Genomic DNA, 14,800 nt, shown 5'->3' on the forward strand with positions numbered 1-14,800 from the left:
AGCGGTGGTGGAACTAGCGCCACGCCTGTGACGATCTACAGATACTGCACTTATTTAAGACTCAGTAAACCTAGGGGAGGCCCAGCACAAGGTTCGCACAGCACGTGCCACTGATGTGTATGGACGAGAATTCGAACCCACGTTGCTTTGGATCGTAGTGCAGCGTGCTAACAACTACAGCTGTGCATCACTGTTTCCCACATCAAAGACAAAGATCCCCCGTATAAACTTCGACAGACTATTGGGGCAAGTGCTGTTAGCGTGATCACGCAACACACACACACATAGAGACACGCACGCATGCACACGCGCATACACACGCACGCACGCGCATCCACACACAAGAACTGCCAATGGTTCCTTCTCTCAACAGCCCACCCACCCAATCTGTAAACCCACCCACCCCTCCTACCAACCACACACACACACTCTCATACCCCACCCTTTACACCACCCAACCCCCACAGGCAAAGCGGTTAGGGCGAGCTTGTCATAGAAATGTAGATCGCTGCCAGAGAGGAGCGGGAGAGCGAGGTAGCGAGTTGAGAGAGGAAGAGCGGCTTGGAGCGCAGACGCGAGTTTCATAGCAGCGGAGTTTGAAAGTCGCTACTTGCACGCGCTGCAACTTCGCGCAGTCCCCTGCACAACGCGCCACGGATGAATGAATCAAGCGACACCGCAGCCGCGCTGACGTCCACTCAAGTCACTGCTCACTTTGATTGGATGTATAAATATGCGTGCATACGCGAGTCTCTGAAAACGTGCGCCTGCTCTACGGTGTCCGTCTCGAGGACGTGCCGGCTTCGCTGCTGAGAGTCGAGGGAGACCACCTCCTCCCGACACCGCTCTCTCTCTCGCCTTAACTTTAGGAAGCGGAGAGAGAGAGAGAGAGAAACCCCCTCTGCTTTTGCACCCGGGCTACGAGCAGTACTGGCTGGCTGGCTTGCTGGGCTTGGATGTGGTTAGCCATGCCTTCTGCCTTCAGCAGTATTGGAATACTGTCGCACTTGTGGCTGCTGCTGCTGCCTCCTACTCTGCCGGGTCAAATGCACCGCGTTGCAGCCTCTGCCGAACGTGAGTACCCCTCCTCGTACTCCTCCTGTCGACACCCGGGCACGCTACACACCCCCCCGCCCCCCTACCACCACCCGCGGGCATTCCCCTCGCTCCGTTCGCTTATCGTGCTCGAATCGTGGCCGCCCGGAATGACCGGCAAGCTGACCGGCCGGCGGCTGACCGGTCGGCTCGTTTGACCGGGCGGATGCTGCGTGCGTGATGTTCGGCGTACTATCGATCGCGCCAGCGCTTCTCATTGGCGAATGCAAGAGATGTGGGGTTACCCCATGCCCTTGCCGCTTGCCGCCGCTGCTGCTGCTGCTGCTATTTGCCACCCAGGATTGCTGCTCGCTTATGGCAGAGTTGCGAGTGCTACTGGGATCACCCATCGTAACAATGTGCTCCGGGCACAGCCTCGCGTTTGACTGCGCCTTCTGTGTCGAGTGTATTCAGATTGTTGTACTGCGTTGTCTGCTAACGGTATAAATAACCGGCTGGAACTCGTGGACTATTTTATTCTGTCAACGAATGGATAAATAATTCCATTGAGTAACAAGTAGACTTTGTTTTATGTTTCAAACCTGGTAATTGTGTACTGCCATCACATGACTGTCTACTCACTCGTACAGCTGATAGAAGAGTCTGTGCAAAGACTGAATTGCAGCTAATAGAAGAGTCTGTGCAAAGACTGAATTGCCTTTGCAGATACTCATTGGCCGTGCTACTATTGGCGCATTTGCAAGCATTTGTGGTCGGATGAAAGTTCATTTGAAGTAGGCTATAGATTTATATGGAAAAAACTCGACCCTTTTTACAATCTGCCACTGGATGCTGAGCCGGTTAATCACGCTTCACCACGCTGGTTAGTGCGGATTGGTGAGGGGGTGGGTGCTGGTCGGGTTAAAATGCCACTCACCAGCGGTGTTAGCGATGCCCCGGAGTCAAACTCAGATGGCCAACTTCACACCTCTGTGTGCTAATCACTTGCGCCACCGCACTACCCCCTAGAGTTTTAGCAATCAGATAATGACATTAAATGTCGCCCCTCTTGGGAGCCGTATCACAAGGGTTTCATTTTTGGGGACCTGTGCAGGTACAGTAAGTGGAGATGAAAGCTCCCAAATCACGGTCGTGGGTTTTTCTGTTCGAAGTAAACAAGCATCGCAAGCTGTCACGGCCCTTTAAACGTGTGGTCTTCGTGTCCTGGACCAGGGGCTATAGCCATACATTGTATCCACCTCGGGGGGATCAATGTAAAAGTTACGTTCATTGGGGGGGAGGGGGGGATCACGCACACAAAGGTGTACAGGGATATGCACTTCCATTGTCTAAATCCTTGCTCAGCAATTTCTCGCTCAGCTCTGAGCTCAAGTAGAGGAAGTGACGGTACCTGAGAGAGAGAGAGAGAACAAAAGAAGCAGGAGAGAGACTTGAAAGTTGCCCTGTATTCTCGCTGCTACGCTCGGCTTACACTATTGTCAAGTTAAAGTTTTTTTCCAAGCCCGTCGTGGGAAATTCCATATTACCATGGCAGGGGCCATTCTCTCCGTAGCACCACGAGAGATTGATGGAGATGTTTAATATTTGTTCCAGAGTTTAATCATAGGGTCATTGCTACTATAGGGTAATCGTTACCAAAGGGTCATTGTTACCATTGATTTGAATCATAGGGTCAATGTTACCATTGATTTGAATTATAGGGTCATTGTTACCATTGATTTGAATCAAAGGGTCAATGCTACTATTGATTTGAATCATAGGGTCAATGTTACCATAGGGTCATTGTTTCCATTGATTTGAAACATAGGGTCATTGTTATCATGTATTCGAATCATAGGGTTATTGTTACCATAAGGTCATTGTTACTATTGCTGGGTTCACTTTTTTATATATAATCTGTAACGGATGCACGAATGTTTTATGTCGTTGCCCCAACACCCACAGGAAAATAATATCAGCGCATTATTTACATGTTCTTCTGGTTGTTTATACTCTTGAAGTGACGTTTACAGTGTGGACACTGAGATTAACACTGCCAGGATCTGGACTGATGTCCCAGCATCTTTATTGCAAACAAGACGCAGCCCTGTAATCGTTTGCTCATTCCACTGCAGCACAGAAAGTCCTCTTCCAGAAGGAGCTCTAGGAAGGTCCTCTCAAGGGTAACTCTGGCCTTGCAGAAGGTGTGAGTACCCACACTTTACCCCAGCACACACGCCTGCCTTTTCGACTAACTGTGGTGTGCTCATTTGTGCTTCTGGGTGGCCAAACTCCGGGGGGGAGGTGGGAGGTTAGAAAAATGTAACATTTTTTGCACGATCCGGGAGATGTAATCCAACCGATGACCTCTGGATTGCAAGTCCAGCGTTCTCACCGTTACACCGCAGCAGCATTCCCTGTTAACATGAAGGTCAACATATATATATATACCTGGTGGGCTGAAAGTAGTATTATTATTTGTTAGCAAAAAATTACGTGTGTGTGTGTTTCTTCTCTTGGTAAACTAAGCCATGGGCCACCCTGTAGGACGACAGCACTTGCAGTCCAGCCTTAACACAGCAGCAGCAGCAGCACGCTGTGTCTTGTGTTGAACAACAGGCACCACTTCCTGCAGCCAACCTGCTTATTTTCTAAACGACCCTGGCCCCACACACTCACACACTCTGACGTCTGACAAGATCAGGCCCTTTTCAAGTGGTATGGCTCGGGGCCATGCTGCACATGGAGTTTGAAGGTTTTCTCTCTCTCTCTCTCTCTTCCCAGAGTTGTTTCTGAATGCCGTGTTTATTTTACCAATGATTCGGTGAGTTAACTGGGAAATATACATTAACAAGGTCTCTTACGTGGCGTGACTCAGCGTCGTGCGTGCGTGCGTATGAGCCCACGCTGTGCCTGATGATTAATAATGTTCAGGTAAAGTGTTGGTAATCCCACCGCTTCCAAGACGCGTGGAGAGCGTGAAAGAGTAGGCCAACGTACTATCTTCAGGTGGGTGAGGGGGTGGGGCTCTCTGGTGCTCCCTCTATTGGATGCCCTTATGCCAGCAGTGGCATTAGCAAGTTGTTTCAGAGCTGCACCTTTATCTGTAACCCTTGGCAACCAGGTGGCGAATAAAAGCCTGCCCTGTCCTGTCAGTCACAGAGGTCGTTTGACCATACTTCACCACGCTGGTCAATGCGGGTTGGTGAAGGTGGTTGGGGTCCAGGACCGAGTCAGATATCGCTCGCCACAGATGTGAGCCGTGGCCGTGAATGTCGTGTGCGGTAATGTTTATTTCACGTGAGAGCATTTCTAAGGAATGCGATTTAACCTGTGCGCATTCATATTCAAATCAAGGCCATAGTATAACCTGGGTACTACGCCCGATCATATCTATGGCGCTTGTGCGTAGCGGTGCGTGCCTGTAATCCAGCGCTTGGGATGCAAGGGTGTGTGGATAACAAAGGTATGCAAGACTCCCACAGCCTCTGTGAGCGAGGTGCTCAGGGTATGGCAGTACAGAAAGTGGGTTCATGACCCCCCCATCTGTCACGACCTTTGAGTGTTCATCCCGTCGTGTGTGTGTGTGGGTTTTCTCCAGTTACTGTGGTTTCCTCCTACAGACACTCATAAAAACATCACTTGGCCAAACATTCCCGATGCAGAACCCTCTTGAAAAGCAGTCTTGAGAATCTGGATAAGCACACTACATTATCTCAAAATGGGCATTTAGGTGTTCTCCTGCTGAAAGAGATACGTCTTTTATAGCGGTGGACTCTCAGCTGCTTCATAGCACGGTACATGGCATCGCGAACTTGGGTCAGTGTGATTTTGAGCTGTTAATGTACACGGTGACGGTGAAGAGGTGGGAGCACCCACACTTTACCCGACCGCGCATAACCTGCCTATCCAATAACGGCGGCATGTCCATTTAAACTGCCGGATAGTCGGACTCGGCAATATTTTAAATACTTGGCCACTGGTTTAAACCTGCCAAGCTGGGAGATCAAAACAAACCAGTGACCTCTGGATTGTAAATCTCGTGTCCTCACACTTACACCAGTGCAGCATTCGTTTGAGTTGTTGGTATTAAACAGCATTAAAGCCCTGCTTTTTGGGAAATGGGTAAAATTGACAAATGCTGGTTGATGATTGAAGGGCCAACCTGCCTAACCATTGCAGGGAACCTTTGAAAGCGAAACCGATTAGCACGGTTGGCTACGTACGATGCGAAAGAAGTTCAACATGCATGCAAAAAATACATGCGTTTATTTAACGTTGCTGACGCTGATGAAAATTAGTAAAAGTTAACTTGTGAATGGACGTCTGTCCGACTGCCCTCACGCATAGCCACGTGTGCTTTCATGGGGGGAGCGCTGCTTCAAAGATAAAAGTCTCGCAGAGGAATTGACAAATGCGTTTGCCTTGTCTTGTTTTCGTCAGGCCCTCATAATAATAGCGGCGTCCCAATTTCTGTGGAGCCACTGAAACCGGGCGAGGGTTTCCATTGCCCGTTGGCAGACACTGAGTGCTGCTGAAAATTATTTGGATTGGGGTCAAATGTCTGCAAGTTTAATGAGGCGTCTAGTGGGTTTTTTCTTGGTATTCCCTGTTTGCGTGCATTAGTGGTATCATAGATACCGTTTTTTTTTAGGTCATATAAAACAAAAATCAAGATGATGTCATTACAGTAACCGCGGTCTTCGTCTGTAAGCATTGCGGTGCAAAAGCACGCATTTTGGGAAATTGTACACGCTACTTGTCATTCGTAAGTAACTTTCACATATCTTGCGCAGACTTTCGCAAGCGCACATTGTTATTTGCGGTGTATCCAGTGGGAAGAAAAATCCCCTAAATCGTTTACAGTAGTCAGATAACGACCATTTGACGTTACTTTAAGAATTTATTTTCAATAATTTCGAGGCTCTTCTCCTTCATCATGAAGTTCACTTCACATCTCATCCCTCTACACCCACCACGGGGCGATAAAAAGAGTGCTAGGTAAAAATAGTGCCGCTTTCTAAAGAGTTCACAGTGGACACGCTGTGGAGAGACTGCCTGCTACCATCGGAATGAGCAATTGCCATCATTGACTTTGGGACACTGACGACTATGAGCACCTGCCAATTGATCGTTGGAGCAGGGGAACCGACGATGGTTATGGGAAGCGTGTCGATTAATATGCAAACGTGCATTTCTACAGGGGTAGAGCAGTGGTGTAGCGGCTAGGTGGTGAACGGCACCGCACTACGAACTTGGTGACATGCATTCAATTCCCGGTCATGGCTATCTAACATTCGTGGCGAGCGACATCTAAACTAATCTTGGGCCACGGCCCGTTTCACCATCAGCAAAGAGCCACTCTGGCCAACGCAGCCAAAGGGGTGTGGAATTCCCACCAGTAGTTCAGGGCAGCCAACTTGACTCGAACTCTTCCCAGCACAATCATCTCACGCGCAGGTGCCGGGCAGGTCACGGAGACGTCGACGGCCGGGGGGCAGGCTTTCATCCAGCAGTGGATTGATCACCTGCCTGATGACAGTGACTGTGACTGTCGTAAAAGAACGATCTCTTGCGCCCCCCCCCCTTCCTGTCCCCTTTGCCAGGCATTGTCCATCGCGACCTTCCCGGGTCCCACTACGAGGTCACCTTCCCCGTGCGCGTGAACGACCTGGGTGAGGCCATCGCTCCGGCCGCCACGGATGCCGACGGGGCATCCGGCGGCCGTCGCCGCCGCAGCCCCGAGCCTCCCGCGCCGCGCGCGCACTACCGCCTCGCCGCCTTCGGCAAGGACTTTCGCCTGGACCTGACGGCCGACTCGTCGTTCCTGGCGCCGGGATACACGGTGTTGCGGCTGGGCGGCGGTGGAGACGGCGGCGGTGCCGGCGGTGCCGGCGGTGCGGAGCGGAAGGGGCTGCGTCACTGTTTCTACACGGGGCACGTGAACGGCGTGCGCGAACACACGGCCGTGCTCAGCCTGTGCTCCGGCCTGGTGAGTCGTGCAACTTGCTCCGAGCCGATTTGGCCGCAGAGATGACCGCGAACACCTAAACACCGCTGTGCAGCCGAGCCGTGCCAGGGCCATTATTACAATTACAGTCAACTCAATGTGGCGTAGAAACTTGACAGCACGACGTTTTGGCTTATTGTAGGTGCACATTTGTTCGGGTGATACTGCGTTTGCAGTAGGGCACAAGTAAAAAAGACCATAGAAAACGCTTTTTTTGTACTTATAGATGGCGTGGAGCCAGTTCTTGGGAAACGTAGTCGGAACTTAATCGTGTCATTTTTATTAATGTTCAAGATTTCAGATACTACTGCCACCTGTCGTAAGTCTGCTGTGTATCATCATTAGCGAGCGCCTTTTCCTGTCGAATGGATGTTAGAATACCCTATGACATCATCGACAAGATTATCCCAATGCTTTCCACAGTCATGGCTAAAATCAGAAAATTGAAATTTGCCAACAGTTAAATTAAGATAAGGCCATGCGACGACAGATTTGCTGACAGATAAGTGCGTGTGTGCATTTGGATCATTTGTTTTAAAATAGGTGGTCATGTGCAAGCACACTGTTAGAAAGTGCACCTCTGAAATAGTAATGCTAACCTTTGTTAGGTCACAGGCTTCTCCTGGCCAAAACATCACCCAGAAAAATGCTATAAATTATGATAAGTGTGGAGAAAAGAGTGCAGAGGAATGGCTCAAAATGTTGCGATGACCACCATCATCAGCCATTATCAATCCACTGCTGGATGAAGACATCTGCAAGCTGTCAACATCTCTCACGGTCCAACGATGTAACAATCCATCTAGCACTTGGTCATGAGGTCATTTTGTCGCTATAGCTTCGTGGCGTTCCCTCCTTTTGCCACCATTCTGGCGCTAGGCCTGGTGCTGGTCAGTTCGTCTCGTTGGTTGGTTTTGTCTTCTTGGTTAGTTCTTAATTTTACGTTTTAGACATTTTCCACAAATAATGTTTTTTTTCTCCACCAATTCGCCTAAATTTAGTCGTACGTGCTTTTTATGTATCATTTAAATTCTAGATACAATAGTTGGGTGAATGGTAGTCAGTCTAACGCCGTGACTTTTATATTGTCTGCCCAGCTGGCCATCTGATATCCGATTTATTGCAGCACAGTGTTTCCAGCACACGATCTGCTCTGTGTTGCGTCACGCATAAATGTCCACGAGATAAGCCACTCCATTGGGCTATGATTAGTGGCCAGGTCGCTTTTGAAAACGAGCTATATCGCTCAGCGGGTCTTACCTGGTAAAAAAAGAGTTTTTAGTTTGAGCTGAATGCCCGCCGTTCTTGTGCCAAGGAGGAGCGACACCCGTTGTCCCTCGACGCCGGCGATTAAAATGATTTCTTTCCCATCGAATTCTCACCGAATCCAGTGTCTCTTGAGATGACAAATCCCGTGTCCCTTTCACACGAGTGGGTCAGTGCCATTGAACCACACAGTGCGGAGACTGGCACGTGGGGAATTCACCCGTCATTCCTGTCTGTGTTGGGGCTGAACCTACGACCTTGCATGGCTTCATGCGCAGGCCACCAATAAAAAGGCTTTAGCCAACTAAGCCACCCTGCCATGGTTCACCCACTGTAGTTCAATGTCTGCTGTATACAGTTGTATAGAATTTCCACAGCTGTCTCCCATTAAGTTTTTTTTTCTTTCAAAATGTTCCTCTGCAATTAAACAGATGTTCCAATCGTATCGGGCGTATTATTTTGGTTTGAGTATATGCATTTGTAACCCCCCCCCCCCCGACTTACTCCTACAATAGGCATCTTTTTTATGGAGGTATATTAAAGATGTCAATGTTTAATCATTAAATGGAATTGTATTGCCAGTTCCACTCCGACAAAAACATGGCAGATTTTATAGTCACCCAGGAGCCAGTGCTGTGATCGCACAGGTGTGGGCTATCCCATGCTGTTGCAAAGGGGGGGAGGGGGTGAGGGGAGTGGGTGAGTAAGGGATGCGTGAAGTTTGACTTTTACTGAGTGCAGGCAGGCAGCAATGGAGAGAAGCCATGCATGTCAACCATCTGAGTGTCATCCCAAGGAGACATCTGGAGAACTTTCCCGACAGTACGATAGTGGGGAAGCATTTGCACGCAAGCGCTGCACTTTGACAAGACAGTCTATACGCAGGAGCTTTAAATAGCCCATGGCTCCTACACCAGCGGTGGAATTCAAATGGCAATGCGGTGTAATTGGATCTGAATATATAGTGCTGCGGTGCATGGCCTTATCGCACGTTTCCATTGTGGCCCAAAGCGTCGTCTACTTTGGGCGACTATTTTGGTGTCACATTTGCGAGAGAGGCCCCGAACCTTTAGGGGACCCTGCGCCCCTCATTAAGGCTGCATGTTTTACGCCACATATGTGCAACGAGCGCAAGGCCATCGAAACGGTAAATTACGTTCAGAATACCTGGCATGGGCATCTCGAGAACATCGCATTACATAACGTCGCGGAGCCCGTAAACTCCACTCTGATGGCTCGCATTCCACGCTTGATTTATGCAGTGACCGCACGTGCCTGGCATAAGACGCACAGCGCCAGTGTATATACATAGGTGCCAGACACGCGATAGTCGGGGCCTTTATTTTCATCGTTGGTCAGGAGGAGGATGGCACAATAGATCAACGCGCGGGCCAAATGAATGATCCAAGACCCCGCACCCCCCGGATGAAAAATCGTACATTCCGCAGGTGATCTTGAAACGAGGATCACCTGTTGGCATGCATGGTTAATATAAAGGGTGGAGCATTCCATTTGGTATGTTTCTTTATTTTGCAGGGAAGGAGGGTGGAATGGGCGTAAGTGGGTTGCTGGATCATTTTGTGTTGCAGCCACCCAAGACTCCCCAAAGACCCGCTGTTGTATATTTGGTGCTGCTTAATTATAGCGCTCCGAGATCGTAGACAAGCTTTGCGTTGCTGTGCGCCACTCCGTGCACACTGCATTGTACCCTCGTACAGTGCACTCAAAAGTCCTGCGCTGAACTCGTCACTTGAAAGTCCACCGCGTTGCTCTCAGGGCAGGGTTAGCACACGAAGTCCATCGGAGGTATAATGATTTCACAAGCCGCCATGGCATTAGCCACTGGCTGACCTTAAAATTGTGAAATATTTTTTAACTGAAGTCCAATTCAAAGTGTCTTCCCCTGCAACAAATAAACATTGGATGGTGCCCATGTCCATTTGCAGTCTTTAGTCATTGGTGGAATTTACGGGACAGAAGCAAACAACTCAACAGATCCGTCACGATAGGAACAGACTGTTGAAAGGACAATCCCTGCCCACGTTTTTTACGGTACTTTGCTCACCCCTGAGGGATGATGGAATGAGTTGACCCTGGCCGGAAGTGAAAGTCATGTTTTCTAGGGTTCGAAGGCCTGCTAATTTACCAAGTGAACTCGAGCCTAGCAATTTTAAAATGTAAACGAAAGGTTTATACAACTGCAGGAGCTACAATGAGGTTTCAGTCTTTTATGCTTTTGTATGAATATGTTTTTATTGCTTTTCCGATGGAAGCTCTCTAAGTCATTTCTGTATTGTGGCCACTTGCGAATGCTGCAGCACATTTCCAGAGTTTGTGCACTCATTAAAGACTCACAAGGCTGAGCAGTGACAATTAAAATACAACTCAACAAACGGCTGAATTTCAATATCATTCGAAATGATGAAATCCGAAGAAGAGTAAATGATCCTTATGGCGATACCCCGGGGTACCAATTAATACTAAATAGCCGAGGCAATTAAATATTTTATTTCTGGGACACTATCTTTTCCCAGGGGTGTACTTAACTCCGCGACTGGGGTACCAATCAATCGGAAATCAGCGCCACTCCGCGATGTCGAAACGCAGCGAGGACGATTGCGCCGAAACCCTAAACGCTCGTACGCACCGTAGTGGTGCATCTTGTACAACTCGTCGAGATGAGTCGATTTTTTATTAATGGGAAGAAGGAAAAAAAACAAGAATGGGGCTTGCATCCACAGTCACGTGCGTACATGTGCAGAGGCATTCAAGAACAATTTCTGTACGTACAGAGCAGTCTTTTTGAAGGCGCCAAGTTTCACGATTTCTTGAACAAGATAACAAATAGAAGTGCGCGCTCATTATTGCGCGCAAGTGGAGGTCACAACATTTCCCCTCCTCCCGAGTCGTCGCTAGCTTACCAGGACCAGAAGAGCAAAAAAGACGCACTCATATTTGCAATGTTATTATGCGGCCCCGTCGGTTATGTGTAAGTCGACTTTACGCATATCCACTTGCTTCAGCGTGCGTTTTGCGTCCACGCAGACAGGACATGCGCAGGGCGCTTGATTGTCAAGATTTATACGGAGAAAAAAAGCCTGACGAGAAGTACGGGCCAGACTCTGAAAGCTTTTGGCTTAAGATTTAAAAGGAAAGAAAAAAACACATTCCTTTGGAATAAGATTCAAGGATCAGAGTGGTACCAGTTAAACGCCGAGTAAGTGTCCCCGCTCTTGCGTTTACAATACGACGGGAATGCGTGCCTTACCGGAGCCAAAATCCTGACGTTTAAGCCATAACCCTCACGTAATATGAAACACATTGGCGGAGGCAAGTGTGTTGCAATGTCTGGCACAGTCACACGTCAGCCAACGGAATCCAGAAGTGGCTCGTGGGGGGTGTCAGCACTCGTAAGTGTCTGACAACTCCCGAGCAATCTAATGGCTTTTGAATCGAACGGAATTCACTGCTTCGGCGAAGTCTTGTGTCCAGGGCTCTGCACGTGGCCCCTGCGTGACATTGTCAGGAGTCGCGAAAGTTGCCCACGCCAAAGGCGGTTTAAATTTTGTTTTATTTCAGCTGATTTTCTTTCTCTCCTTTTTGTTTTTTTGCAAACAGCTCTTTTTACAAATGCGTATATACATCATTGGCACGAAACGTGGCAGATACGGATAATTTACCCGCAAATGGAAAATGAACAACATATCCGGCGTGCGACTTTGGTCACCTGGAACAGAGCGTGGAACGCCTAACGACTCAATGGCCGGTTCACGAATACGAAGGAGGAGACATCATCACGGCGACACATCCACTCCGCTGCCCCGGACACAATTCAGAATCAGAATCGGAATATTATCTTCATGCTGGAGGAATCCGATGAGCTATGAAGCTTTTTTTCACAGATGTCCAGTAGGATGTCCAATTATCTCCAATGTTAAATTTCATGCATTTGCTCTACATCAACATAGGAAATGTATGGAGAATAAATCTTGACCTAAAGCTTTCGTGACTGCAAGAATTCATATTCTTTGGGTCTTTCGGTAAAGCCACGTCGATTTATTAAAAAAGAATGAAAATAATAACAATATCACGACGTTTCGATTGCAACACAAGCAATCGTCGTCAGGTGAACAAAGAGACGATTGCTTGTGTTGCGATCGAAACGTCGTGATATTGTTATTATTTTCATTTTTTTTTCAAATCTACGTGGCTTTACCGAAAGACTCATACAATATAAATGGAGAATATTTGTGCATCTAGGCATGAAATACCTAGAACTTTATAAGAGAATACGGCTAACTCTACGTAGTGGAATTAAAACAATTTCGTCTGTATCGCTTCAGCCGACCCTGTGTTTGACACTGAACGGTTGCTGCAAGGCGTGCGGAGGGCTGTGTTGGCGGATGCGTTTAATTAGCAGCGATTAGAATGTACCAATTAGTTCATAGCGATGCCAATTATGACTGTGAACACAATAAGTTGAACACTTAATTGTATCCTTGGCTATTTATCATACCAAAGGAGGGAGATGCAATCACATTTCCACAAACAGAATGTCTTGCAACAATAGTCGCATCGCTTCAATTTCATACGTGCGTTTTGCTATGCATCGTGGATTCCTATTAATTTGTTGGCCTCACGCTGCCATCCAAGCAGTCATTTTCCACTTCGACAAACGTACTTTGCCTATGAGGCAGACTTTGCTTTTGCTCACAGACTGACATATGAACACGTGTAGCGTACAAGCGTGAAGCTGAATCATCGTGTGTACGGTTAGCAAACACCTGTTAACCTCAATTCCCATTCCGAGACGTCTACAAGTTGCAGGGTGGGTGTCTCGTTCACCGATGAATCTCGGAACGCGCGAGCGCCACAGCGTTCATTTTATTTAGAGAGGCGTAGCGCCACCGTGGCTTGCAAAGACATTGTACTCCCCGCAAATAACTGCAGCGACACAGCCTCCGCACTCTACGATAGCTGGCACCAAGCTGTGCCACACGCACGCCCTCCCGCATGGCCTTGTGGGAGTTACGTCTTCTGACCTGAAGACGTTCCGACTCTGTTCCGATGCCCTACGTCGTCGGAACGGAATTGGAATAAAAACTGATGAGCCACACGTCCATCGTCGGAATGGGAAAGGGGTAATGGCAGCTTGGCACGCAAGTAGGGTGGTGGTGTGTCCAGCATCGCACACGACCAAAGTTGTGCCCTCCGCGTTGGTGCGTAACAGACTACAGCATGAATTCAGCTGCCTGCACTTGGTTTGAGCAGGCTACAGACTCCGCTTGGGGTTTTCCATACGAAGGCAATAAGCAAAAGTTAACCAGTGTTCAGCACTCAGCAGTGTTCAGCACCCAGAAGGCCAGTTTACCTGGGTAGCTGAATGCACTGCACACTCCCATCTGGTGAAGAAAGAATTACCTGTCTTTGCAGTCATATCATTCACCTGCACGTTTCACCTCACTCTGAAAAGCAAGAGTTTGTAGTTTCCGCAAGGCACAGACACTTGATTTTTTGTATCTACTGTTAGAGAACCCGTTCTCTATATACATGACAGCGCAGTGTGAAAACCATTATACCACCGATTCAGATAAACACACGGATTGATATGCACGCTTGCAAAGACACACACAGACAAAGATCCCCCATATGGCCGACATCGACTCTAGGGGCAGGCGCTGTTAGCGATTACCTATCACGGCCGGCGCAGTGAACGAAAGGCCACCTTTGTCTCCCCAGTGATTTATGTTTGCAGACAAAGCAACAGGCAGTGGTCGACTAAGCACTGGTTCAGACGCCGCTCGCCGCTGATGTTGGCCGTTTCCAGCTCCACCGATCCCTGCCACGGGCACGAGTCTGGCAGGGTGGAGTTGAGCGGACACACAAATCCCGCCCCCCACAACCGCGGGGCACAGGGCCCAATCGTCCGGGGCCAGCCTCTCGCGTTTCCAGTCCACTGCCTTCGCTTTTTGGGCATGGTACCTTGGAGAGAGGTCCTGCCCCCCCACCCCCCATATATATTCGCGGGGTTTAAACTACGCCAACGAGCGATTTATTGGATATTCCACACCAACCTATCCCCGTCCAGGCTTCTCACGTTATCGAGATTCAAAACTAATTTCGTTCGAACTTATTTTCGTGTTTAGTTTTTGTTGCCCCCCTCCCCCCTGCCCCCTGCACCTCCGATTAGCACGGTTGGCTGCGTACGGTGCGAAAGAAGTTCTACGTTGAACTTCTTTCGCACCGTACGTAGCTAATACATTCACACGTACATGCTTACCCGCAAAACTGCGGACGGCACTCGGACACCGCGCGCCCGATGCGCTCACGTTCACCGCAAAGCGGAAGGTCAAAGAGAGTTCTACCTGCGAGTGTGGAGCGGAAGGAACTACGGAGCACATGGACAACGGCTGAGTGGCCACCCAGCCCATTGAACGGAGGCACTAAGGCAATGACCCTCTCCTCCCCGACAGCTTGGCGCAGTCATTC

At 48.9% G+C, this 14,800-nt stretch overlaps 1 protein-coding gene across 2 annotated transcripts in view; it reads left to right on the top strand.

The window, feature by feature from the left end:
- Window positions 1-459: 459 nt before the first annotated feature.
- Window positions 460-14,800, top strand: part of LOC144944286 (A disintegrin and metalloproteinase with thrombospondin motifs 9-like) — a 176,465-nt gene continuing 162,124 nt past the window's right edge. For both annotated transcript variants that reach the window (XM_078872311.1, XM_078872312.1), the window contains exons 1-2: window positions 460-1,074; window positions 6,642-7,027. In XM_078872311.1, coding sequence (XP_078728437.1) covers window positions 957-1,074; window positions 6,642-7,027 — 504 coding nt within the window. In that variant the 5' untranslated portion in view covers window positions 460-956. The remainder of the gene's footprint in view (window positions 1,075-6,641; window positions 7,028-14,800) is intronic.

This window comes from Lampetra fluviatilis, chromosome 34 (genome assembly GCF_964198595.1).
Source record: "Lampetra fluviatilis chromosome 34, kcLamFluv1.1, whole genome shotgun sequence".
In the NCBI taxonomy this organism is placed as follows: domain Eukaryota; kingdom Metazoa; phylum Chordata; class Hyperoartia; order Petromyzontiformes; family Petromyzontidae; genus Lampetra; species Lampetra fluviatilis.